Source organism: Crinia signifera, chromosome 2 (assembly GCF_055691185.1).
Source record: "Crinia signifera chromosome 2, ASM5569118v1, whole genome shotgun sequence".
Taxonomy (NCBI): Eukaryota; Metazoa; Chordata; class Amphibia; order Anura; family Myobatrachidae; genus Crinia; species Crinia signifera.
The window spans coordinates 142,746,899-142,774,278 of NC_139218.1; the positions used below are offsets into that span (position 1 = coordinate 142,746,899).

Consider the following 27,380-nt stretch of genomic DNA (forward strand, 5'->3'; position numbering starts at 1 on the left):
ATGTATATATATATATATATATATATATATATATATATATATTTACTTCAGCTAATTTGCTAGGTCTGAATAATGCAGTTTTTGCCCTTAAAGAAAGAGAGACTTCACCCTCTGATGAAGTCTCTCTGATGAAACGCATTCGAGCGTGGCTAGTGATACCCGTGCTGTGTGCCGCATGTCTTCCGGTGTTCTCCCTGTTCCGTGTCCTCCGTGACTCTTGATGCTGGAGACCTACGAGCGCAAACCAGCGCGTCTAGTTCCCCTGGATCCGGCTTCCGTGGAGTGTACATTGGAGCAGTGTGCCCTGGGTATTCATTTTTGTGTCATGTGGTAACCAGCCCACAGTGTTCATTTAATTGGTACGAGCAATTGCTTTTATTGGAATTGCAGGAGATTATAACCTCCTTATTAAATAAGTCTTGGAGCGCCCCTTTGTTCTTTGTATCATATATATATATATATACAGTATATATATATATAGTTACTTTAGCTAATTTGCTAGGTCTGAATAATGCAGTTTTTGCCCTTAAAGAAAGTGATGAAGTACTTAAGGTGATCTAAAGGTGACAGGTAGTATTTCACTCAAATGGAATTTTGAGAGATGCTGGAACTGGAAAACCCTTACCTAACAAGTGCAGGCAGTTTAGTCATGCATGTCTGGTACAGTACAGTATATAAGAGATGAGAGAAAGCAGAATCCTATCAACTTCATAACAAGTAAGAAAGACTCTCCTTCATAAGCACAGGTAAGTTGGTTCTTGAGACTTTACACATACAGAAGAAAGTTTGTTCACTTACTACTTATATTTAACAAGAAAACGTTTTTTTTATCTATATGTTGTCAAGTTACAATTTCAAAATACATCAATGTATGTCTTGTAGTAATTAGAAGTATTAGAGCTCTTCTCCCTATTACCTGTTTACTTTGTGATGGTACCGATGGTACTGTATGCAGGGAGCATACAGAAGGTCAGCCGTTTTCTCTATCATAGCATTACTCACAGCTACGTCAGAATTACACCAAATTACTTTGACCCTATAACACCAAATGTATCATATTTTCTTCCTGTTACTTTAATGTATCAGGTGGTACAGGACTAAAACACTATGGCCCTTATTCTGATTGAGTCAGACGGCTCCAAATGCGGACGGACGGCCGATAGTTGGTGTTTGCGCATGTGCAGGAAATGTACTAAGAAAATGTATCATTATTATATGTATTATTATTATTATTATTATTATTAATGATAATAATGATAATAACTATAATAATAATAATTATTATTATTAGGACAATTATTATAATTGTTATGAATTTTATTTTTCTTTACATTAAAGACTTGCTAAACAGCAAAATAAACAGGAATTAACATATTTGACTTAAATACAGTATAACAAGGTGATACTGTATTATAAGAGTTGCAATGGGAGTTACAATGCAGTTTTGGAACACAAAGCTTGTAGTTGTATATGCTTGATCTGATTATCATTGTGGTTATCTATAGGCAGCACCACAGACATAGCATAGTAAGGGCAGTTGGAGTGAGTTAAGCCTAATTCACCTAAAATTGGGCTGGAAGTTGGTAAAGGCTCAGGTGTACACTGGCACGTCTGGTACAGTACATGGTAGATTGCCAGTCAAGGAAGGACTAGGAGTTTTTCAATTATTGCTCTAATTTATTTTTGTACTAGTGATCTGCCCTAGCTTTGCATGGCAGCAAATGTGAATTCATGGCATGGTATGAAATGAAAATACAATATTTAAACTTTAATTAAAGAGCTCCTCAAAAGAAATGTGTTGTAGCCACAAAATATGCATTCACTATGGGTGAGCCTCATGTAAACTCTTATACTACCCAGCCGCACATGCGCCTTCAATTCTCCACGTGCTTGGATGGCTTAAAATTGTCTCTGTAGATCAGGCAGTCCCAACCACGGTCCTCAAGGCACACCAACAGTGCAGGTTTTAGTGATATCCAGGCTTCAGCACAGATGGTTTAATCAGAATCCCTCATATACTAATTAAGTCACCTGTGCTTAAGCCTGGATATCTAGAAAACCTGCACTGTTGGTGTGCCTTGAGGACAGTGGTTGGGAATGCCTGCTGTAGATGAAGGAGGAGCCTTTTCCAGTGTGAAAAGTAGCCTGGTTCTTCTTTTGAATATTGAGGACATCACTGCATAATTCCTTAGTAATTGAGGGGTAGATTTATTAAGCTCGGTGAAGTGATAAAGTGTCTGGTTTTTATCACCGACCAATCAGCTCCTAACTGTGAAGTTACAGGCTTGATTTTAAAATTGACAGGTAGGAACTGATTGGACAGTGATAAAAACCAGACATTTTATGACTTCACTGAGCTTAATAAATCTACCCCTGAGTTACACACTTGGGATGTATGTTACCAGGTAAAGATAGCTGGTGATAGAAGATGGACACAGATATATAGGTCAAGCTGGAGAGATGTATACATGTTTCATGTGTGGAGCTAGGTCATGGTGTTACACCTCCCACTCAGGTCCTTTATTCACCTCAAGGAGTTTTTCCATCTAAGTTGCACTTTCCCCATGGAACCTCAAAGCAGGAGCATTACATTGCTCTGTTGCTGAAGGTACTAGTCAGTACAGATCAATTCCCTGAGCAGAAATCAGACAACCCGGTTGCAGGGCCATCCTTCCTCTGCCCTGTCATGCATAGGGCTGTCCAGTACCATACTTAAACTTCTTTGTAACAATGCTGCTTATGTAGTAAGATACAGTGGTGGGCAGAGATACATAGGCATATACAGTAAGAAAAGGGATTTTTCAAATAAGAACCATAATTAAAGCCAGTGTGCCTCCCTCAGCACAGTGCTCCCACCAGACAGACATATCTTATATTTTAAGCTCCAGTTACTCTGTACAGCAAGAAGATGGGCAATGGGTGGTGCCCATTTATTGGCCCCCTACCAGGAAAAAGTTCAATGTACTGTACAAAGAATTAGATCCGAGCAGCACAGTTATTGCAGTACCACTCTTGGCCAATGTATGTGTAAGGCACTACCATTCCTCTTACTGAAATTGTCACTCTTACTATAATCGTCACTGATAAGCTCCCTTTAGCTATATATATATATATATATATATATATATATATATATATATATATATATATATCTATATATAGATATATATATAGATATTTATATAGATAGATATATATACACCCTTTAATACACCTAAACCTTTTAGAGAAATGTTCTTTAAAATTGTGAGAATGCACCATATAATAATATATATACTAAAAGATAACAGTATCAATCATACAAACGCTAATCGGTTTATCATTACAGGAGACACGTTGATTATGAAAAGTGTATATGGACATATCTGTATTATTCTACTTTGGCAAATGTTGCTGAATATACCAACGTCAGAATCCAAGAAGAACCTGTGCCCATTATCTCATGACATTCTTGAGCTGAAAAGATATTTTGATGTTGTGAAGGATATTTTGGTGAGCATTTAGGATTTTTAAGGTTCATTTGTAATCTAAGTCGCTTTCCTAATTCATGTCTAAAAATTAGACTGTAAGATTTTACAGCAGAAAAATACAATATAGTATATTATTTACAGTGGCGTAACTACTGTAAAGCAGCCTCTGCTGCCACTTGGGGGAGCAAGCAGCAGTGGGGTCTGTGTGGGCGCCGGCACCCGCCTGATGCACGGGGAAGAAGCAGTGTCTGCTGGTCTCACTCTCTGCCTCTCTCCTGCTTCAGCTTCTCCATTATGAGTGTGACGTCATCACGTCACACGCTTGGGAAACATGCTGGAGAGGAGCCGGGAAGCCAGGCCAGCAGACAGACAGTTCCACCCAAAGGGGGGGGGGGCACAAAGTTTTGGCAGGGGGGAGCAAAATTTATAATTACGCCACTGATTATTTAACTCTGTAATGCTAAAATGTCAACACATCAATTAGATTGTTTTGAAATCTATTTAAAGGATAATCACCAAGATACATTTATTTTTGCAAATATGTATGCTAATTAATTGGAATTTATATTTAATATTGCACTCCTGACTGATTTGCAAAAAACAGTACACAGAAGATATATACGATTTTACTTATGTTTTCTGTACAATTAACGTAATATAGTTTATACGCAGTCAATTTCCCTGTTGTACATATACTTTGGTATTATAAATGCCCATACACATATAAAACCCATACACATATAAAACCCATACACATATAAAACCCATACACACTAGATGATGTAGTGGAAGAAATCGCTATGAAAGGGCGTTAATTATGCGCGCTCCCGTGTGTTGTTATCATTGATGGATGTCTAATAAACTTGCAGGTCAATTTTGGCTATATAGCCAAACCGCTTGCATGTTCAGTGGGTCCTGGTGACGTCACTGAACTATACTGGCTTCCGATATCATTCAGAGCGCACAATATCGGACGCATGTTAACTTTATCGGCCACAGCTTGGCCAGCTTCGGGTCAGCTAGTGTGTATGGGGTATAAAGAAAGAAACAGTGAAAGAGATTCAAGTGTAATTGGTACACAATGTACAATTCTCGAGATATTGAGACATTTGGGTCATTTCTAAGGCATTGATATAGTAATTGTAATGTGAGTGTTACTGCAGCAATGATTTACAAAGATACTGCAAACATACTACTCATGTTCAGAATGTTAGATTTTAATTAATATCTTTGGCTTTCAAAGGTATAAAACTATTTCATGTAGAGATGTTTTACTTGTCATTTTTTTTCCATGCAGCATGAAAAAGACACAATCACGGATTTGCGACTACTTAATCTAAATGAATTGGACAAAATACAAGTAAGCTCAAACACTTTGATTCACCATTAGAAAAACAATATTGCTTGAATAAATGTTTTCAATCCTCGACAGTAATCCCTTTTCTACTTAAATGTGTTATAATGACATAATCAAACATCTGAATTTAAAACTATTAAAGAGTGAATGTAGGCTAGTACACAGTTATATAGAAACTTATACATTTAAATAAAATAATTTTATACATATATATATATATATATATATTTACAGTATATTCATATGATGACACTCCAACTGTGTTAGAGAATAAAACTCCAATAGAGGAAAAGATGGTGCCCTCTGTGTGTGACAGTTAGCATGCCAACACAAACATGGCGAGGGGTGACGGCAGCACTTGAATGAAAAGACACAAGGCCGATTTGAGCCACCATTTCAAAGCCGACTGGTTCTTTATCAAGAAGATTGATCTCCTGCACCCTGATAATGAAGCCAGTCGGCTTTGAAACATTGCCTCCATTTGGCCTGGTGGCCTTTCATTTGAGTGCCTCCGTCACACCTCACTATGGCCCTTATTCTGATCGGTGCGGCCGGAGCCGCATATGCGGCTCCGACCGCACCAGACGAATCCCCGCCTTCCATACGGATCGCCACGGCCGTCCGTACGCGGCCATGTGGCGATCCGCATGATTGTGGACGGGGATACGCCTCCTCCATGGTGGGAGCAGCCCCTGCATTCGATGGTCGCCGAACATCGAATGCAGGGCCGCACGCTCCACCAGGTCCCGCAACACAAGACCACACGGACACTTGTCCGTGTGAAATCTTGTATGGGGGTGGGCAGCTGACATCCGGCGATGTCAGATGCCCGCCCTGTACCCACGCGTCATAGCCTCATTAGCATGCGTACGCCCCGCGTTTGCATGGGAACGCCCATGAAACGCGGGGCGTATGCATATGCAAATGAGGCTTCGTAGCCCCTCACGCCCCTATCCACCCCCTTTGCGGCGGACAAAATACGTGTACGGCGATTTCGGCTGCACATGCGCAGAGTGGCCTCTGCACATGCGCAGACCGAAAACATCGGCGGAACGGCCGCAAGCGGCCGTTACCGCTTCAACCAGAATAAGGGCCAATATATATATACATATAGTATATATATATATATTTACAGTATATACATATATATATATATATATATATATATATATACATACACACACACACATAAAAAAAAAATATATATATATATATATATATATATATATACAGTCAATGGCCGCGGCACTGGGGACTTGAGATGAATGAAACAAACAGACAAGCGTTTCTGTAACGTTTCAGCCTTTACTTCAGGCTTTTTTCAAACAGCTTACATCTCAAGTCCCCAGTGCCGCGGCCATTGACTGTATGTATTTGACCCTGTTTGGGCCTCTACCGAGGGCACGGGGCCCTAAGTGTTTTTCTGAAACTGAGTGCCGGTAATCCGTATATGATATATATATATATATATATATATACACGGGAGAGCCAGCGGCGGCACTCAGAGGATTTGGCAACAAATACCAGAGACACACTGAAGTGTAGCAACGTTTCGGAGCTTGACAAAGGTCTATATTAAAGACCGAAACATTGCTACACTTCAATGTGTCTCTGTTTTTTGTTGCAAAATCCTGAGTGCCACCGCTGGCTCTCCAGTCTATACATTGTGTGGCAACACACATAGGAAGGCACCGGAGGTACTATTTAAATAATTCCACAGGAGTGCTGACTCTGAAATTGGATATATATATTTATATACATATATATATATATATAGCAGGCTTCAGCGTGGCACTCCAGACAGTAGTAAAGAATTTTCAGACGGACACAAACTGTAGTTGTTGACTACAGTTTGTGTCCGTCTGAAAATTCTTTACTACTGTCTGGAGTGCCACGCTGAAGCCTGCTATATTTTTCCTGTATTGGATGTGGGGGCACCAGACGCAGCAGATTTATTTACACAGTGCCGGGTCAAGACGCTACTATATATATATACAGTATATATATATATATATATATATATATATATATATATATATATATACATACTGTATATATATATATATATATATATATATATATATAATGTATAATATTCAAATTATAAATTATGTTTCACACAAGCCAAATAGTGAATATTTTATTAGAGCAAGTCTGTAAACATTAAACAAAAAAAACCCAGAAAACGTAGACATATTGCACAGTGGAAACGTATTAATGACAACTGAGAGCAGACAGGTACCTGTAACTGGCTTCCAGGAATTACACTGTCTATTGTATATGTAATGTATTGAGCAGACATGTGCTGTGATTTCAGAATATAAAGGAATTGCATCATGATGATTAATAAAGCACCAAGAGTGCTCCCATACATACCATTGCAATGTTATTGCAAGAGGAAACCTTTGAAAAAATAAAACAGGACATTATCTCATCCATTCAAATTGAAAAACTAGAAGAAACTATTCAATAACTTTGCAATTATTAAGCTATATATAGTGTTCAGAGAGAGTATATCAGAAGACAGTGAAGTCACAGGAGCCATTAGGGAAGCTACATTTTCTAAAAGGAGAAAAAAGAACAGAAATACTGTACAACATGGAAAAATTGTCCACAACTTAAGCAAAATGTGGAAAATTCCATAGTGTTCCACTGTTATAATTGCAAATTTCAGTGTTCTAGTTGCTTTGCAGATTTAACTGATTCTATTGATGGTGTTTTTTAACTTAACATTTATCTGTCTTTCAGCCTGCAGAGAGATGCTGTCTTCTACTTAAGTTGGGAACTTTCTACGTGACAAACATTTTTCCACTTCTGGAACTAACCACCAGTAAAACTCACAGAGAATTTAGTCACTTGGCCAATTCTATGCTTGGACTCAAGATAGACCTCAAACACTGTGTACGTATTTGTTTTCCTCAGGGGAGTTTGTAGCGCTTTTAAGTTTGACATAATTAAGGGCCTTATTTTAGTTCACTCTTTCTGACAAAATCCTTCTTAGATGGGCAAAACCATGTGCACTGCAGGTGGGGCAGATGTAACTTGTATCAGATTGAAGGCCCAGCGATTTGGGTTTGACTGAGATCAACCTCGAGCTTCAGTGATGCCGAAGGGGGAACTGGCAGCCGTTGGACTGGGTGGGGGTCGGAATTAGCGGGTCCCATGTTATCCTATAGGGAAAATGTTCCAGCTTTGCCTGGCAGTATCTCCGGTTCCCAGGGGGCTAGAGACACGGGGTTGGGCTCGTTGGAAAGCCCCATCCCTCAGCTACAAAATGGTGGTCCTGTGCACCCCCGGACCACCCCCTAGATTCGCCTATGCACAGTATATAAAATCAACTCCATGCGTAGTGGATAGTGGGGTTATGAACAAGTCAAAAATCGAATTGGATCGCATTGATATATTAACCAATATCACATCCAATATATCAGCTGATATCACATCCGATATATCGGGCGCCATGAAACTACACAAGTACCGGGATTTCATTCATTTTTGGTTCTCTCGCTGCTACACTACATGTTAGAAATGTGAAGTAGCCATGATATTAATTAGCATACTGTATGTCAGGGTAATTTAGAATTTCATAAGTTCATTATTACAGTAGAATTATGTTTGTATATGATGCAGAATTACAGGCTATTAAAAAATATGACAATTTATTGTTAAATATATATCAATCCTACTGTATGTCTGTTCCTGGATACAGTATACCAATTTTCCTTGATATTTCTTCTTTTAAATACTTTTTTTTCCTAAAGATTACATTACTAAATTGGAACTGATAAAAATGCTTCTATTAGTTTTGCAAAAGTAGAAAGTATCAGAGGAGCCCCAGTATTTAACAGGGGCGGATTGGGAATTAAAACCAGCCCAGGAAATAACTTAAAGCAGCCCTAATGCGGCGGGGCGGACGTGTTGGCGCGCTCGATTTTTTTTTTTTTGGGGGGGGGGGGCACGGCCTGGTGACATTGGGGCGTGGCCTACAACCCATTTTCACTGCTGTGGGAGCATGGCTAGTGGCTCTCTGAGCTGCTGGCTATGTCCCCAGCCCCTCAGGCTGCAGAATAGTAGCATGTGCACAGCGTCTATTCTGCAGCCTGTGGGGCTGGGGAAATAGAAACAGTGGGGTGAAAGGGGGCTTTGCAACCTTGGCATTTCAGTGTGTGCATGCACTTGGCTCATAAGGGTGACTAAAGTCAGGGGGCATAACTACACCTGCTAATTAATGCAAACATCGCTAATTAATGCAGCCAATCCGCAGTCAGGTACCAGCAGGCAACCGCAGCCAAGTACCAGCAAGTAACAATTAACAGTATGGGTGAGGATGCACATTTTATATATATATATATATATATATATATATATATATATATATATATATATAACATCTCCCCAAATTGAAGCTAAGCTTAGACTGCTGCTTTAACGTCTATTAACATTAATACAAGAGGCTGTAAGTTACTGACAAACTTTAAACCTTTAAACCTACTTCGTTTATGCTATCGGCATCGCGCAAACACTAATGCGCTGCCGCTGCCTGCCGGGGATCAGGGAGGAGGATGGACGGAGCCATGAGCCGTCGCTCACGAACTCCGCAAAGGTGACAGCCAGGTCCACAGAATGAGTTGCGCGATGCCTCCTTCTGCCGCTGCCGCCGCCTATCGGATCCATCCTAGCAGCAGCGCGAAACAGTCCTGCGCGCTGCTGCTGGGGTGGATCACGTGGGCAGCAGCAGCGCAGCCATCCTTCCTCTGGACCGCGGGAGCAGCTGTGTGCGCCTGCATGCGCAACAGCCCTCCCGTGGCCATTTTAACTTGGGGAAATTCGAAGCTGGCTGCGGCCATCTTTAATTAGGGCACAGTGCCGCGGCCCAGCACTGAGCACAGAGAGAGATGCCGCGGCCCAGGTTGTCAGGGTTAGCGGCCACTTTGGCTATAAAACGTGCCGGCCCACCGGGAAACGGCCCGGTTTCCCGGTGGGCCAATCCGCCCCTGGTATTTAATAATCTGAAGCTCAATATACAGTATGCCATAGCAATCATACTTCCAAGCAGTACAGTATGTTTAATATGTATGTCCTATCTTTATATTATATAGCATGCTTCTATGAGGTGCCCATGTGGAGAAAATGCACACAGAACTATGGAACAATTTAAGACGGATTATTACAAGGTATGTACTAACTGGTTCATTGTAACAATATTTTAGGATATAGACATGCACAGTGTACTATGGACCGTATTCTGGTCTGTTCAGTCCCCCCGCATGTTCGCACAGGGGACCGATTTTTGACGTCTGCACATTTCCAGGTGCGAACGGGCATATTGAACTGCAAGTTCGCCACCCACCAGTGCGGGCAGAGAGCGTGGGGTGGCGGCGGGTAATCCCATGAAAACATTGGGCGTTCCCATGAAAATATGAAAATGAGGCAGGACGTGGCTTCTTACTTATTTAGCAGCTTTTAGAAGATAATAGATTGTATCTGATTGGTTGCTACATGCAACATCCCATGTGAAATAGAACTTCCATCTTAGTAAATTTCCCCCAAAGTGTTTTTCATAGATATTCATTCAAATGGATGCAATGTTCAAGCATTGACACAAAATTCTGGAACTTCTTACAAAGGTATACAGTTGTTAGGTGGACACTTATAAGGTTGACATGACTTGCAGCCCTGTAGCCCATAGGTAAAAACCGCCACTAGGACATGAAGGGAAAATAGAATAGTGTGTCCGAAGCACGGCAAGCGCAGCGAGCCATGCACGGTGACGTGGTATACTTTGACGGTGTCCATTTTGACATTCGCAACCAAAAAAAGTGAAAACCTACGTATGCAACCTTTTGTCTGTCAACCTAGCCATTGTCAACCTAATGCTTGTGCTGACTTCCAATCATGTTGACCAAGCTTGTTGACCTGTGTGTCGACCCAATGACCCATACCCCTTACAAAATAGACCTAAATTTGCACAAACTTCATGTGAATCGTGATCTTAAAAAGTATTTTTGACTACATCCTGGGTAAACTGTCTTCATTCACCTTTTTTCTTTCACATTTTTTTTAACTAAGCAGAAGCAATTATTTTATTCTTTAGACTGTGAGACCGTACTTAAATAACTTTAATTCAGGACGCTAATCTATGTTCCCCACTTTCCTCTCATCAGATGGAAACTAATGCTGCTGCCGTTAAGGCTGTTGGTGAGATGAACATTCTTTTCCACTGGATGGAGGAGAACTTTCTTGACTAAGACCTGGACACTTATTGCTTCCATCAACTTACTTTACTGCCATTTTTATGTAATATTTATTTAATATTTATTTTTATTTAATATATATATATAATGTTATTTAACTATGCAATATTTAAGTGACTAGCGTCATCTAATTTATTAAACAATAAAATAATTTTTCATTTAAATGTACTGTACAGTCATATTTCATTCAGTCTACTAATTCTGCTTCTTACCACTCTCCATATTGGAGATCAAAAGGGACATTTTCCTGTGGGTCAGTTGCCAAAATATGATACAAGGCATCCAGCTGTTTTGCTTAGCTGTGAAAATTTTATCTACCACATTTATTGATTTATTTATGAAGCTTCAGGTTCTAAAACCAGGCACTTTCAATCATGTTTATGCCAAAAACACCAAAAGGGAAACACACAAGGTTGACAAAACAAATGCAGACATAAAAATGAAGGGTAATAAGGGCCAAAACATGATAAGATATTCTCTAGTGCAGTCTTTTTCAACTGGTATGCCGCGGCCAGTTGGCAGGTGTGCCGCCAGGCCGCGGGTCACGGCGACTTACCAAATGATCGGTGGCAGTGCTGTCACTGTGTGTAGTGACATGCAGGGGGTGGATGGCTCCAGCTCGGCGCTGTGTGCGTGCGTGGTGCTGTCCTGTGGAGCCGACATCGGGACGCACCTGTGTGTAGCAGAGGCCAAAAGCATAAGATGAGATCAGCCTGTGTGTTGCAGGCTCGTCCCGGCACATGCACAAAAGGCCCCCATGGACGGCGGGGCTTCTGTCAGCACCATCTTACAAGGCTGGTGCCGTGTTTTGAATATCTATGGGGCAGGTGTGTGGAATAACTAAGGAGGGACATTAGTGTGTGGAATTACTAAGGGGGGGCATTTGTGTGTGGAATTTCTAAGGGGGAGCTGGTGCTTGGAATTACCAAGGAGGGGCAGATGCGTGGAATAACTAAGGGGGGGCATGTGTGTCTGGAATTACAATGAGGGACACGTGTGTGTATAATTACGCTGTGGGGGCAGGTGTGTGGAATTACAGTACAATGGGGACATGTGTGTATAATTACTGATATCAACATATATGAAATATACTGTAGGTCAATATTTGTTATTATATTTGATTAAAAACTGTTGGTGTGCCTTGGCAATTTTAAAGTCTTGTCTGGTGTGCCGCGAGCTGAAAAAGGTTGAAAATCACTGCTGTAGTGTGTGTGAATACAGACCAGAGTAGGGTAAAATCTGCTACATACTGTAGCTGAGTTATAGAATGTTTCAATATTTGAAAACTGTGAGAATGTCTATTCCAGCATGGTTTAGAACTCATAAGTAGGTAGAAGTTGAGTTTACCTTATCCAAAATGCTTGGGACCACGAGCATTTTGTATAAGGGATTATTGCGGATTTTGGAATATTTATTTTTATTCATACTCACCGTGTCCCCCGACATCAAAGATAACCTTGGTGTCCACGTTGGCCATCGGATTCCAGTTCAGCACCATCCTCTGTCGCAAGGATGCATTGCATAGGTGCACAGGTGTGCTGGTGACGTCACCGGTGCAATGCATCCTTGGGACTGGGGATGCCGCTGAAGAGGAATCCAATGGCCACCATGGACAACGGGGGATGAGGTAAGTAATAAAAAAGTTGCGGGGTGGGGGAAAAACAAAAAGACCCCAAAATATTCTGGTTTTCGGAATATTTTGGTTTTGGCATATCCGGTTTAGGGATATGATCCTGTAGTAACACAGGAGAGGTCCTGTAGGCAGGAATTAGTGGGGAATACAGCAGACATAGACGTTGATCAAAGGCAGATCAGAGGGGATGGAAATGGAGTATATTAAAGATGAGATATGAGATGTATGAAAGAGTGGTGTTGTTGAGGACTTTCTGCGTAAAGATTACTAATTTGAAAGCTAGTCTTGGATCAGTGGCAGTTTTTACCTATGGGCTGCAGGGGGCTGCTGCAAAGGCAACCCATGGAGGCTTGGGCCAGCGCACGTGCAGCATGTATGAAGTTACTGCACATTGAAAAAAGTCAGTAAGGAGCTGATTGGCTGGACCTTTATCTCTCTTTACCACCCTTGAATTTATCTCTTGTTAAGGCTTAATACATCTGCCCCAATATGAGGTGGAACACAAATACAATTAGTAGGAGGAAATATCTGAAATAAAGAAAACAAAACATACAGGGGGGAATTTACTAAGATGGGAGTTCTATTTCAGATTGGCAACCAATTAGATGCTATCTATTATCTTCTAGAAGGTGCTAAATATGTAACAAGTTGTTTCTGATAGGTTGCCCATAGCAACATCCCAAGTGAAATAGAACTCCCATCTTAGTAACTTTTCCCCAAAGCAATTTATGATATATGGTATATTTTGCAGCTTATGTAATTGACATACAGTATATACAGCATCATACAGCATTTTTGTGTTTTTCCCTCCATTTTACTAGGTTTGTTCTTGACAATGTTGTTTTTAAGTCATACGATAATTTGAAAACACACTGTTTTGTTTGAAGTAAATGCTACAAATAATGCATGTCAAATTGGGCAAAAAGTGACATCAATAACTAGTACAGGCTCTAGAACCATAGCAATGAAAGAATGTCAAGTGTTTGTTGTTAGTGTGATACCTCCATTATAGGCCATAACTAAAGCATTTGCTCCTTTGCCAAGATGGCTACCATTACCTAGTCATGCATGATACCATCTTGCTCCTCTGTGTTTAAGCACCAGAGTACTTCCCAGATATATAGTACCCAGCTCTGCCTACATACATGACCACCGTATGCGCACATCCCTGCTACTTTTCTGTGAAACTGTGAGCACAGTTGTGTCTACAACATTTCTTACTGCTGATGTCTATTATTTGCTGAGTAGTAAGTTATAACTGTAGAGCTGAGAATGTATTCCGGATAACACTATAGAGCTGGGCAGGTATTTCTGATATTGATGACCACAAAAAGCTTTAGAGCTGAGCAGGTATTCTAGAAATCACTGTAGAGTTGAGCAGATATTCAAGATTTTACTGAAAGCATGAGAGAAAGCACACACAGGTAAACCAAGCAAGTGAAATATGTATTGACTAGGATAATCAGGAGCAAACTGATTACGACCAGCCCAGGAGAGCTGGGAGGAAGCCTAATAATGGATAAGCAACCAATTGTTATCAGTTCCTGATTGCCAATGAACAGCTACAAGAAGACCATAATCCAGTGGTCAGGAAACTCGGTCCACATTACCCCACGCAGTGCATGTTTTGCAGGTCTCCTCACAGTGGGGTTTATTCTAGTTCATTCTTTCTGACAAAATCCTTCTTAGATGGACAAAACCATGTGCCCTGCAGGGGGGCAGATGTAACATGTGCAGAGAGAATTAGATTTGGGTGAGTTTTTTTGTTTCTGTGCAGGGAAAATACTGACTGCTTTATTTTTACACTGCAATATAGATCTCACTTTGAAGAAAAACCCCACCCAAATCTAATTCTCTATGCACAAGTTACATCTGCCGCACCCGCAGTGCACATGGTTTTGTCCATCTAAGAAGGATTTTGTCAGAAAGAATGAACTAGAATAACCCCCAGTATCACAAGTGAAATAATTAACTCCACCTGCGGACCTTATAATATGTATCTGTTTGTAATTAGTACACCTGTGCACCTGCTGGGTTACCAGCAAAACATGCACTGTGTGGGGTAATGAGGACCGAGTTCCCTGACCACTGCCATAATCAGAAGTCATACTGCAGCACAGGGTGACAATGCGCAGATTGCTCAGCTGCCTGATGGTCAGGAGATCAATTGAATCTCAAGAAGTTAGCATCACCAGATGTCTCTGAGGTGTGCTTACACTGTATCCCCCCCCCCCCCCACACACACACACCCTCACACACAACTCTGAGGAGGGGTAAAAAAAACTGGATTTCCCCGGGGGAACATCTTATGGAAATCCCACTTTAGTCTCCCCAAGACCATTTTTCTGGATATACAATTTCCAATGAATCAAACAATGTCCCTGGCATCAAACAAACTCGGAGGTGCAGGACGCTGTCCGAACTCAGACTTTTTTTAAAAGCAGCAATCATTTACATGGCATGGTTTTGAATCATAAATGACTGCCACATTAAAAATACTGTCTACAGTACAGATGGAGCCGGGTCTGGTGGTCAGATCGCCAACCGCCAGCCCCGCCAGCCAACGGAAGGGGACGTGCGCGCACGAGATGCTCGCGCGTCCCCTTCCAACGGAGGTCTCGCTGCCTCGCCACTAGTCCCCACCGATCACCCCCATATTCCCGCACTCCCCCCCCTTAAACCTGCCCTTCTCTCTGAAGTGGAGACGGTCAGAGTTCACGACCCCCGCCGGCCAGAAACTGGACTCGCGTGCGTGAGAGACGCTCCTGCGTCCCAGTTAGATGGAGCAACATCTTGCCAGCGGGGGCAGTTTGGCGAGTCCCGGCACTGGCTGAGAGGCACTCCATCTGTAGTTCAGCTATCATCCTGCACCTCCAGAGTTCCCTGACGTTATTACATATTCCCGCACGGGACCATCTATATTAATAGAAGCAGATTTCATGAGGGTGTAGTAAAATGCCATCATCCTAGACCGTATTGATTTTCTTTTCGATTCTAAAGAAGCCAGTGAATCTAGGATTCAACTTGTGAAATTATTTTTCAAGCTTCAAAAACCATCTGTCGCTGAATTTTCATAGTCTTTTTTATTTTGCTGCCTTACTGGAGTGTGCTGTTGACCTTCCTCATGTGTTTTTTTTTAAGATCTTGGCAAAATAAGAGGCAAGGTTACAGATATCTTTAGGGTTAAATCCATAATAGCAATAGAAAGACATGATACCTGAACAAAACATGTGATGTACCACATTACTATATGTATTATGTACTTATTGAGGATAGCAGGCTGACTACAGCCAAGGCTGACAATTAAAAGCTGACTATAGATATTTTTTCAGATTCTAAAGTAACTCATATCATCTGCTATTATACCAGTATTGAAGTAGCTGTTTGCATACTGCAATATTCTATATATATATATATCTTAATGAGCATATTGTGGACCGGACCTGCCACTACACCATTTGACCATCTCCATTCGACCCTTTCCTTTGAACCAGTATGGATGCCTATTCATCACAGCCAGAGGACACCATCTAATTCATCCCCAAAGCCATTGGGCTACCACCTTACCCCTGTATTCACCCACGCCATCAGCAGGAATCAAGGTACTCTGTTCTTCCAATCTGAACACCTGGTCATATAGACCTGACACACCTTGAGGACACCTGTCTGACCCACCTTCAGGAGAGTGCCACCTCTAGCGACACCAGTGACCCAAGGGTACATCAACATCAAGCCCACCATCCTCACGGGTCCCCACCAAAGTGGGCCAACAGTCGCACAATTTTGAGGACTTCTCCGCTACCACCAATATCGGGATTGGACATTGCCACATATCATCAGTGGTAACTATAAGCCCACAGGGCCATCACTTTCTGCATTTGCTGTGCCCCCCATTCCATTCACCATTTGCATCCATATGGTTCTAGTCAATGCAGTTTCCGGCTCCTATACATTTTAAAACTATCATCACTCTATGAATTTTTTATTGATTTCATTTATTGCATTATGTATGTCATGTTTTTAATTTATTATTAAATATTGTTATATGATCTTTCATCATACAGCGCCACTTTCTTTCTTTCCTTTGTACTTGAACCTTTGGGACTAACAACCCCATTACCAAGTGGCAGCTCTTGACAAAACACCCCTGGTAAGCACCTGTCTGTGCACCCTAGGTAGCACCAGGGGCGTAGCTATGGTAAGGCAGCCCCAGCCATCGCGGGGGGGAGCCGGTGTCACTGGGGCGCAGCAGGGTCACGGCACTCTCAAAGCCGAGCTCTGCTCAGTGCTCTGCTGCTGGGAGGAAGCTGGGTATATACTGTTGAGCCGCCTGTAGGTGGCGCTGCAGCGCACAGCTGAGCTCCTCGGCTGTCAGGAAGAAGCTCCTCTCTCTGTCTCAGGACATGGGGCTGCCTGATACACGGAGCTATGAATGGGTGACATGCTGATTTTACAGGTTTGTGTCCCTTGTTGTGGGTGCCAGTTGCAGGGGCATGGACAGGGGAAGAAAAGTGTGGGCACCATTAATGTAAGCTGGTGGCCCAGTGAGCACTATGTCTTGGTAGCTGCAGTGGGAAGGGGGGGGGACTGGGTATATGGAAACTGGGTGCCCTCCATTGCTTGTGGGGGTTATTTGCTTTAGTATTGGTGTTTGTAAGTATGCTGTATGTGTGTATGTATGTATACTTTTTGTGTATGCTCTGTGTGTCTATAGCTTGTGTATGTTTATAAATATGCTGTATGTGTGCATGTTGTATGGTATCTGTGGTTGTATGCCATGTGTGTATGCTGTATGTGTGTGTATATGTAAATATGCTGTGTGTGTGCATGTATGGTATCTGTACCAGTATGCCATGTGTGTGTCCGTGTATGTCCTTTGTGTCTAAGGTATGTGTGCTTTAATGTCCTGTGTGTGAATGGTATGTGCGTGTGTGTGTGTGCGTGTCTGTATGGCATGTCCTGTGTGTATGTATGGCATGCGTGTGATTACTGTAGTGTGCATGTATGTTCTGTTTGTATATATGTATGGTATGTGCGTGTATAAGATCTGTGTCTGTATGATATATGTGTGTGTTTGTGATGTGTGTCTGTATATATGGTATGTGTGCATGTATGTCCTGTTTGTATATATATGTATGGTATGTGTATATATGGTATGTGTGTATGGTATGTGCGTGTATGGTATGTGTGTATGGTATGTGTGCATGTATGCCCTGTGTGTCTGGTATCTATTAGCCCCTGGTCCCTATATGCCAGCATTCAGTATAGAGTCACTAGCATCCCTAATGCCTTTAGAAGAGCGGCCGCTGAACTTGAAATGAGTTAGGATGCCAATGCCGTAATACTGACAGCTAGAATCCTGATTGGTGAGTATGAAGAAAAGAGCGGAGCGAGACAGCGAAACGCTATGGAGAGAGTGGGGGTGTGAAGGAGAGAGAAATAGAGAGACAGTGATGGAAAGAAAAAGAAAGTGTCAGAGAGAGAGAGAATCAGACCCTTTATATATTTTGCAATGGGACCCACAAGGTTCTAGTTATGCTCCTGCACCCCAATTGTTTACCCTGACCTATGATCATCCTTTTTCATCTCCCACAGCAGCAGCGTGTCTCCTGGGCAGCAGAACTTGCTGCTGCAGTGCAGACTCCACCCTTCCTGTCCTAGAGACCAACCAAGCTTTCACACGCGCAGAGCCCAGGAGGAGCGACCATCACAAAGCACCCGTCGTGACCTTCAAGATAATGGTTGTGACCCACTGCCATCCCCGCGCTTCAGTGTCCTCTCCTGGCTGCAGTTCTAGCATCTGGTAAGATGTGTTTTGCTTTGTTTCGGGTCAGGAGATGGGGTAACTGGCGCTCATTTAGGGCACCCTCATATGTTTGTGTGTCAGGATGGTGCTCTCTTCCCAAAGGCTGCCCCGGTTCCTGCTGCTGGCCGTGCATGGGGTATAGAGGTGGTGTCAATGGTGCCTGCAGCAGCACTGGAAATAACTTTCAATATGCCAGCTTAAAGTGCAATGTATGTACACTTCTAAACCTAGTAGCTGCTATACCCCTTCCCTACCCCCAGTACTGCCTATCCCTAATCCACCTTGGCCTCTCCCTAACCCGTTACAGCATACTTACGGCTAATTGTTGGCTGTTGACATTCCGTTGTTGGCATCCTGATGCGCTTAAATGTTCCAGTTTCAGTGTTCTAATGGCAGTTGGGATGCCAGTGTCGATATACTGAACACCAGCAACCTGATTGCCTGGAAGCTGACCTCATTCAATATATATCAGGTTTCACCATGTGTGCATAATGTGTTATATTCTGTAATGGGCATTACGGTGTGTGGCATAATGTGTAATTGACTTTAAGGTGTGTGGTATAATGTGCAATGGGCATTACGTTGTGGCATAACTTTGTGTGGCATAATGTGTTATGAACATTACAATATGTGGCATAATGTGTAATGGGCTTTATGGTAAGGGGAATAATGTGTAAGGGTCATTATGGTGTGTAGTATAATATGTAATAGACATTACAGTGTGTGGCATATTGTCTAATAAGCATTGCCACACACCCTTCATGGAATGCTATAGGTTCCAAAAAATGGGAGGGGGGCGCCAGATTTTTTTTGGCTGGGGGGAGCAAAATTTCTAGTTACGCCACTGGGTAGCACACCCAACCTTTTTTGCCTCTTGAATTGTACTGTCTGTTTTGAAAATGCACAGCTGTACCTCTAATGCCTCCACCTGTCCTGCCCTTCTATTGATTCTGTGAGGAGACATGGAAAATATTAACTGTTGGTAGCTCTCAAGGACTGGATTTGGCTACCCCAGGTCTATAGTATAGGCTGTTTCAAACAGTTAAATGAGATAAGTGGTCAGGAGAAGGTTAAATATATAATAATAAAATAATACACAAGCATAATAGATCCAATAGTGCACTTTCTAAGGTTACAATCTCCCACTTCATGGTAAGGCTCCTGTCTCTTCCTCCTGGCAGCTATTCTCTGGTCCATTGCGATGTTTGAGATCAGATCCACACATACAGAAGATGTGGTAGAAGAAGCTGGTACACTAGGCATGTGCAGCTCTGTCCCTTACACTGCATGACGTTGTGGCAGCTTTATTGATCATATTATATACCAGTGCTATTGTCATAATTTAAGCAAGTGGGGTTTCTAGGCAACCAGAAACCCCCCTGCGTTTGCCTATGCAGTGGTGGCACAACCTTTTTGATTCTGGCAGCAAGATATCATTTTATTTTGATGCCATTAAATTGCTAAATGTCGCTAACGACAAAAATATCTAACTTCTCTATCTTTCCATCTACATATGCATCTGCCGTCAGTTTACCCGCAAACATGTCATATATGTTGCCACATTGCAATTTCGACCAGCTGTGCCCATGTGCGACCCATTCACAGTATCATACACAACATTCATAGTGCAGACTTTAAAGGGTAAAATTTCTGCTCACCCCTTTTGGTAACAGGGGTGGAGGGACAGGGGATGCTTTTGAGTGAAGGGTGTGTGAGGACAAATAGGAGCTGACAAAGAGGAGAACAAAGGTGGGAGTGGGAAGAGGTGAGGAACATACAAATCAACGGGTGTGAAATGTGCAGGGATGATCCCAGAGGAGAGGCCAGCCAACAAAAACTAGCCACACACTGTAGGGTCTGGAGCTGGGTGCAGGGAGCAGAAGGCTCTGAAAGGAGATGGACAAGGGGTGGACAAGAGGGAGGGAGGAGGTGGAGCAGCGAGCAGCCCAGTAAGGGTAGTATCTGCATTCTGACACTGTCCTTATTAACTGTAGATGGCAGCTGCACTGCAACCCTCAACCCAGTTCTTTGACTGGTGCCCTTAAATATTTTGCGGGGTAGCTAAAGATACCACAGTTATATTACTTATGATTCATGGGCAATATGCAGATTTTTTTTATTAATTACAGCTCAACATAATGAGTTTAAAGATGTAAAAAAACGAAACACTTGTAGAATCGGGAGACAAGACTCTTATGGGAATAGGCAAGAAAAGGCTGAGTACAGTTTCTTTTTTGGCTATTAAATACTAACCCACCAACCATCGTCTAGGTCAGGCATTTCTAAACTATGGCTCTCCAGCTGATACTACAATTCCCATCATGCCTTGCCACAGTTTTGCTATTAGGGGATGCTAAAAGATGACAAGGCATGCTGGGATGTGTAGTATCACAACAGCTGGAGGGCCACAGTTTGGACATGCCTGGTCTAGGTGAACACATCTCTGGTGGGTCCTTAATACTAGGTTTGAATTTGGGATGTGGAAAGCCAAAGAGGCGGCGATAGCCAGTCACCCCAGGGCAGCACACTAGAAGCTAAGTTGTTAGTGCGTTAATATAAGAAATAATCAAAAGCTATTGGTTTAAAAGTGTTAAACGGATGAAAGTGTTGTTGTGGCTGGGTTGTCTTGTTGTTGCACAGTATAATATTTAAGAAATTTAAAAAATGAAACTGTGCGCACTAAGCAGCTGGTCTAGTCAAAATCACACTGAAGGGTTCCTTCTCCTTTCACCATATAACACCAAATAAAGTAAAAATGGATTTGACTTAACTCATTTTATCAGATAACCATAAAATATTAAGAAAATGTATATACTGTATAGTGAAGCACTATTTTTAATCATACATCTCACAGTAAAAAAACTTAAATAAACATAACACTTTGCATAAAAAATCCACACATCCTTGTGAGACAAACAAGCGGTAATTACAAGATAGGTATGAACTGAAGGGAAACAGTTCAATATGACTTTGCTTCAATATTATACCCGAGTACTATTTCTGCTCCAAGTCTGGTGTATCTGGCGAACAGCTGTGCGGTCCTCCTGCTCACTGTGCTCCGAACCCAAGCGTTCCAACCCTTTCACTCGGGTCTTTCACAAGGTCAAATGCAGCATAGTGTGGATAAATAAATCTTTCCTCACACAGTGGATCCCTAATAAGAATTTCACTACAAGTCCCACAATCCTCTGTTGTGCATAATGCAACGTCACTTCCGGTTCCGCTTGTAGTTCAATAACGGCATCATATATCAAAAGTGGAAAATGCAGCTGTTAAAACGTAATTTCTAACTTTTTGTGGTACTTGTTTAGTTTCACGGCGGCACTTTCCAGTAGATCGTATGCAAATCGCATGTGATGTCCCATACGATTCGATCTGCGATGCGATTCAGCCCACCCACACTATCCATGTCAGCCTGAAGCATGGCGAACGCAGCGAGCCCCGCGAGGGGACGCGGTACACGTCCTCCGACCTGTTCATACCCCCACTATCCACGACGGCGTGGAGTTGATATTATAAAGTGTGGCGAGCGTAGCCAGTCACCAAGCCCGAAGCTGGGCACATACAAATGTTTAGAATATTGGGAAATAAACAGAGGATCTGCCCCAGGAGCAGTTGTCTGGCATAGCTTTAAAACTTTCATGAGGGGTTTATTAAAAAAATACATCAGTGAATTGAAAAGAACAAGTAAAGAAAAAGTGCTAGAGTTAGAAAAAAATGTGAAGAACTGGAAAAACTCTATATTATAAATAGCTCTGAAGAGACAAAAAGGGAATGGCTAGAGGCACAAAAGAAGTGGCTTAATTGTATAAAGGAAGAGAACTCTAGAATGATGCTACATAGCTCCCATATCAGATATTTCAGTGAATTGAAAAGAACAAGTAAAGAAAAAGTGCTAGAGTTAGAAAATAAATGTGAAGAACTGGAAAAACTCTATATTATAAATAGCTCTGAAGAGACAAAAAGGGAATGGCTAGAGGCACAAAAGAAGTGGCTTAATTGTATAAAGGAAGAGAACTCTAGAATGATGCTACATAGCTCCCATATCAGATATGCAACATCCGATAGACCTGGGAGTTTTTTAGCTAATATTGCCCAAGCAGATAGCCCACCGAATACCATTATAAAAATAACAGACAAAACAGTAAAAGTAGTATTCGAGAACACGGAAATCGAAAGCACGTTCAGGGATTATTTTGAAGAAATATATCAGTCTAGATCAAAACATACATACAGATAGTGGTAGATGCTCAATTAGTTCAGTAGCATTTCCCAGGTGCATGAGGGAGGGGTTAAATACTGGGTAAGTAAAACAAGACATATTTTCCCTCAGCACACTGAGCAATGCTAGTAACCAATCTAGAACACTACATGATAATAGAATTCAGAGATATTGGTTACATATACCTGCGCAGGTGTATGCTATGCCCCCAAGCCGCGTCAAGGCTTCTCTGTATATTGGGGGTCCCTAGCGCTATATCTAGGTGCAGGGTGCGGCACCCCAAAAAACCATTATAAGCTGGGAAGCCCAGCGCGGCATGCCAGTGATATACTAAGTGTTAATAATTAGTGATAGGAAGCTGAAGCTATATAAAAAGAGAGAGATAAATGAATGTAATTAAAATAGGATAGAGATAGTGTTAGTGAGGGAAAAGTGTTAATAGAATGTAAAGGCATGCCGCACTAAAGGCATCCAGCCCATCCAGTCCAGGAGCACCGCACCCCACACCACCGTTACCCTAAATTGGGTCTACGATTAACCAGCAAGGAGCCACATGATAATGGCTCCTTACTTGATATATCCAAACTAAGAGCTACCTACCTTGGAGCAACCCCTGACTACTCCATGTGGCATATCAGGACCCACATCTCCTCCTAATATGGGCTCCCTTCTGCCTCTAACAACATACATACAGATAGTGGTAGATGCTCAATTAGTTCAGTAGCATTTCCCAGGTGCATGAGGGAGAGGTTAAATACTGGGTAAGTAAAACAAGACATTTTTTCCCTCAGCACACTGAGCAATGCTAGTAACCAATCTAGAACACTACATGATAATAGAATTCAGAGATATTGGTTACATATACCTGCGCATTTATACGCAGGTATATGTAACCAATATCTCTGAATTCTATTATCATGTAGTGTTCTAGATTGGTTACTAGCATTGCTCAGTGTGCTGAGGGAAAAAATGTCTTGTTTTACTTACCCAGTATTTAACCCCTCCCTCATGCACCTGGGAAATGCTACTGAACTAATTGAGCATCTACCACTATCTGTATGTATGTTGTTAGAGGCAGAAGGGAGCCCATATTAGGAGGAGATGTGGGTCCTGATATGCCACATGGAGTAGTCAGGGGTTGCTCCAAGGTAGGTAGCTCTTAGTTTGGATATATCAAGTAAGGAGCCATTATCATGTGGCTCCTTGCTGGTTAATCGTAGACCCAATTTAGGGTAACGGTGGTGTGGGGTGCGGTGCTCCTGGACTGGATGGGCTGGGTGCCTTTAGTGCGGCATGCCTTTACATTCTATTAACACTTTTCCCTCACTAACACTATCTCTATCCTATTTTAATTACATTCATTTATCTCTCTCTTTTTATATAGCTTCGGCTTCCTATCACTAATTATTAACACTTAGTATATCACTGGCATGCCGCGTTGGGCTTCCCAGCTTATAATGGTTTTTTGGGGTGCCGCACCCTGCACCTAGATATAGCGCTAGGGACCCCCAATATACAGAGAAGCCTTGACGCGGCTTGGGGGCATAGCATACACCTGCGCAGGTATATGTAACCAATATCTCTGAATTCTATTATCATGTAGTGTTCTAGATTGGTTACTAGCATAGATCAAAACATAGCCAGACAGAAGTTAAAAAGTTTATGAGTAACATCGAGATACCATCTTTACCGTTAGAGGATATGTTAGAGATAGATAAACCATTCAACCTTCAAGAAATAAAAGAGGCAATTAGCTGCCTACCATGTGGTAAATCACCTGGACTTGACCGTATCCCGGGGGAGATCTACAAGAGGTACTCGGAAATTTAGCCCCAGTGCTATTAGAGACATTTAACAATAGCTATAAAGAGAATGCAATTCACAAATCTATGCTCGAAGCAAAAATAGTGGTCCTGTTAAAGGCAGAGAAAAATCCGTTAATGTTAGAATCCTACAGACCAATTTCACTAATATCTACTGAAGCAAAAATTATTGCTAAAGTTCTGGCCGTAAGATTAAATAAATATATAGGAAAGATAATTCACACAGACAAAACCGGCTTCATGCCGGGGAAGTCGACATCAATAAATCTGCGGAAGCTTCATATACGTCTGCAAACCCCCCGAGCCAAGGATCCTCTCCCGGTAGTAATGTCACTGGACGCGGTCAAGGCGTTTGACGCGGTCGAGTGGCATTACTTATGGGAAGTAATAAAAGCATTCGGAATAGGACCAAGATTCATAAGGTGGGTGCAACTGCTTTACGCAGTCCCCAGCGCCAGAATGGCTATAAATGGGCGTATATCACAACCATTTCCCCTATATAGAGGAACAAGACAGGGGTGTCCCTTGTCACCCTTATTGTTCGCATTAGCAATCGAGCCTCTGGCTTGTATTCTACGTGGCCATCTAGAAATAGAAGGATTTAAGACGGGTGTTAATTCAGATGTAGCAGCATTATATGCAGATGATGTATTGATATTTTTATCTAATGGCAGTAAGGCAGTACCGATAGTAATGGAGGAGATCAAGAAATTTGAAGAATTTTCAGGGTTTAGTGTCAATTGGAACAAGTCAAGTATTCTTTCTTTAAGAGCTGAGGACTCGGGAACCCCCCAAGTGGATACACCCCTGAAATGGGTCCAATCATTCAAATATCTGGGGATATGGATCTCCCGAGACCCCAGCGAATACTTGAAATTTAATCTGGAACCATTAGTAACATATCTAAACTGTAAAATAAAAACATGGCGGAAATTACCTCTACTACTATGGGTAGAGTGAACTTGATAAAAATGATAGTCCTCCCTAAGTTCCTATACGCATTACAACAATCACCTTACTACATTGTGGACTCCTTTTTTAGAAAAGTGAATAGTATTCTCTCTTTATTTGGAATAATGCACGTCCAAAAATACGACTGCAGGCTATGATGAGGAAAAAGGAAGACGGGGGAATGGCGCTACCCAATCTTAAACTATATTATATAGCGAGTCAAGTGGCACTGATGACAGAATGGATAGGGCCCGATACTAAAAATGAAGGGGTAATGAGTGTGGTAACTCAGAGTGAGAGGAGGAGCACCCCACTTCAGAAATTACTGAAAGGTCGGACAAGCAGAAAAGATGACCCCGTGGTTGCCCAAGCAGTGAAAATATGGAAGGATGCTAATAAACTGGTGAAATTCCAGGTATTAGATGTAGAACATCCACTAAATGACCCACAGGGTTTGAAAGAAATAAAACACCTTCAGGTATTGAGTGTATGGGACCAATATGGGATAACAGCGCTGAACCAGATGTATAGCAATAATACAGTAGATTAAAATCATTTGCACAGCTGCAAGAAAAGTTTTCTGTCCCAACAGGGCACTTCTTTAGAAATCTACAACTGAGCAGTGCACTGGAGGCACAATTTAATGAAAAACCCCCAATCTTTGGAACATCCCCAATTAAAAAGATGATAAAATCTGGTGATAATGTTAAAAAAGTCTCTAAAATATATAATCGGCTAATGCAATATAATGAGGATGGTTTGGATGACCTGAAAGGGAAATGGGAGAAGGATGTGGGGTCTATAGATGTGGATGAGTGGTCCAGTGCAACATCATCAGTCCCAAATGCTACAAACTCAATCCGAGTGCAACAAATACAACTATATATGCTACATAGGTCGTACTTAACAACTGTAAGATTGGTGAAATTTGGAGGAAGAACCTCAAATAAATGCCCAAAATGTAAATATGCGATAGGTACATGTTACCATCTGGCCTGGGAATGTCCTGTAATACAGGAATTCTGGGGCAAAGTTAAGCAAACCCTTGTAGATCTGGGAATTAATAGGGAGAGTCTTACAATTAAATGCTGCCTCCTGAACATAATAAGGGTGGGGAGCATGAGTAAAGAGGATAAGGCCTTTACCATAAATATGTGTGCACTGGCTAAGGTAATGATAGCCAGGACATGGCTGGCCGATACAGGGACGGATATTATGGGTTGGAAAGCACTAAGAATACACAATAACACATGAAAAATGTATTCATATATATAGAGATACGTTAAGTAAATTCAATAAAGTGTGGGGTAAATGGATAAATTAACAATGGATTAATAGTTGTAAATGGAAATATAATACAAAGTGTAAACACATTTCTTTTTTTTATTTACTTATTTATTTATTTTTATTTTTTTTCTTCTTATTGTATTCACTTATAAAAAAAAAAAAAATAATAAGAAATGGGGGATTTAATTCTCCCTCTTATCAAGGGTGTATTTGATAAATAACACAAGATATAATGGGGTAGTAATAGAAACCGGCCCGATTAATAATTAATTAAGTAAATAAGAGGAATGTAACAAGCATGTTGGAATAAGCACGCTAGAATATTGTTAAAGGGTCATAACATAAAATGTAAGATACCCAAGGGAATGCAAAAAAGGGCGACACTATATAGCGCCAATACGATCAGGGTAAAGCAATATGCTGGCATATATTCACCCTCCTTCCACACAGCTAAAACACATAAAATAAAATAAAAACATAGTTAACTATTAAGCAAGGGAGTGGAACTCCCGATGAGTATAGGAAATGGCAAGCTGGGCAATGTAAATGTAAATGTAATTGTTAGTCTTGTAAGTGT

At 41.6% G+C, this 27,380-nt stretch overlaps 1 protein-coding gene and 1 long non-coding RNA gene across 2 annotated transcripts in view; both read left to right on the top strand.

Annotated features, from left to right (window-relative positions):
- The first annotated feature begins 3,387 nt into the window (after positions 1–3,387).
- On the top strand, positions 3,388–11,075 carry LOC146058446 (interleukin-20-like). Its single transcript, XM_083170727.1, has 5 exons — positions 3,388–3,492; positions 4,768–4,830; positions 7,576–7,728; positions 9,927–10,001; positions 10,992–11,075. Exons 1-5 carry the CDS (start codon positions 3,388–3,390, stop codon positions 11,073–11,075), a joined length of 480 nt encoding a protein of 159 aa, XP_083026853.1.
- Positions 11,076–16,957: 5,882 nt separating this feature from the next.
- Positions 16,958–27,380, top strand: part of LOC146060133 (uncharacterized) — a 91,195-nt gene continuing 80,772 nt past the window's right edge. The window contains exons 1-2 of the long non-coding RNA XR_014470375.1: positions 16,958–17,170; positions 18,310–18,517. This is a non-coding gene — a long non-coding RNA (uncharacterized LOC146060133). The remainder of the gene's footprint in view (positions 17,171–18,309; positions 18,518–27,380) is intronic.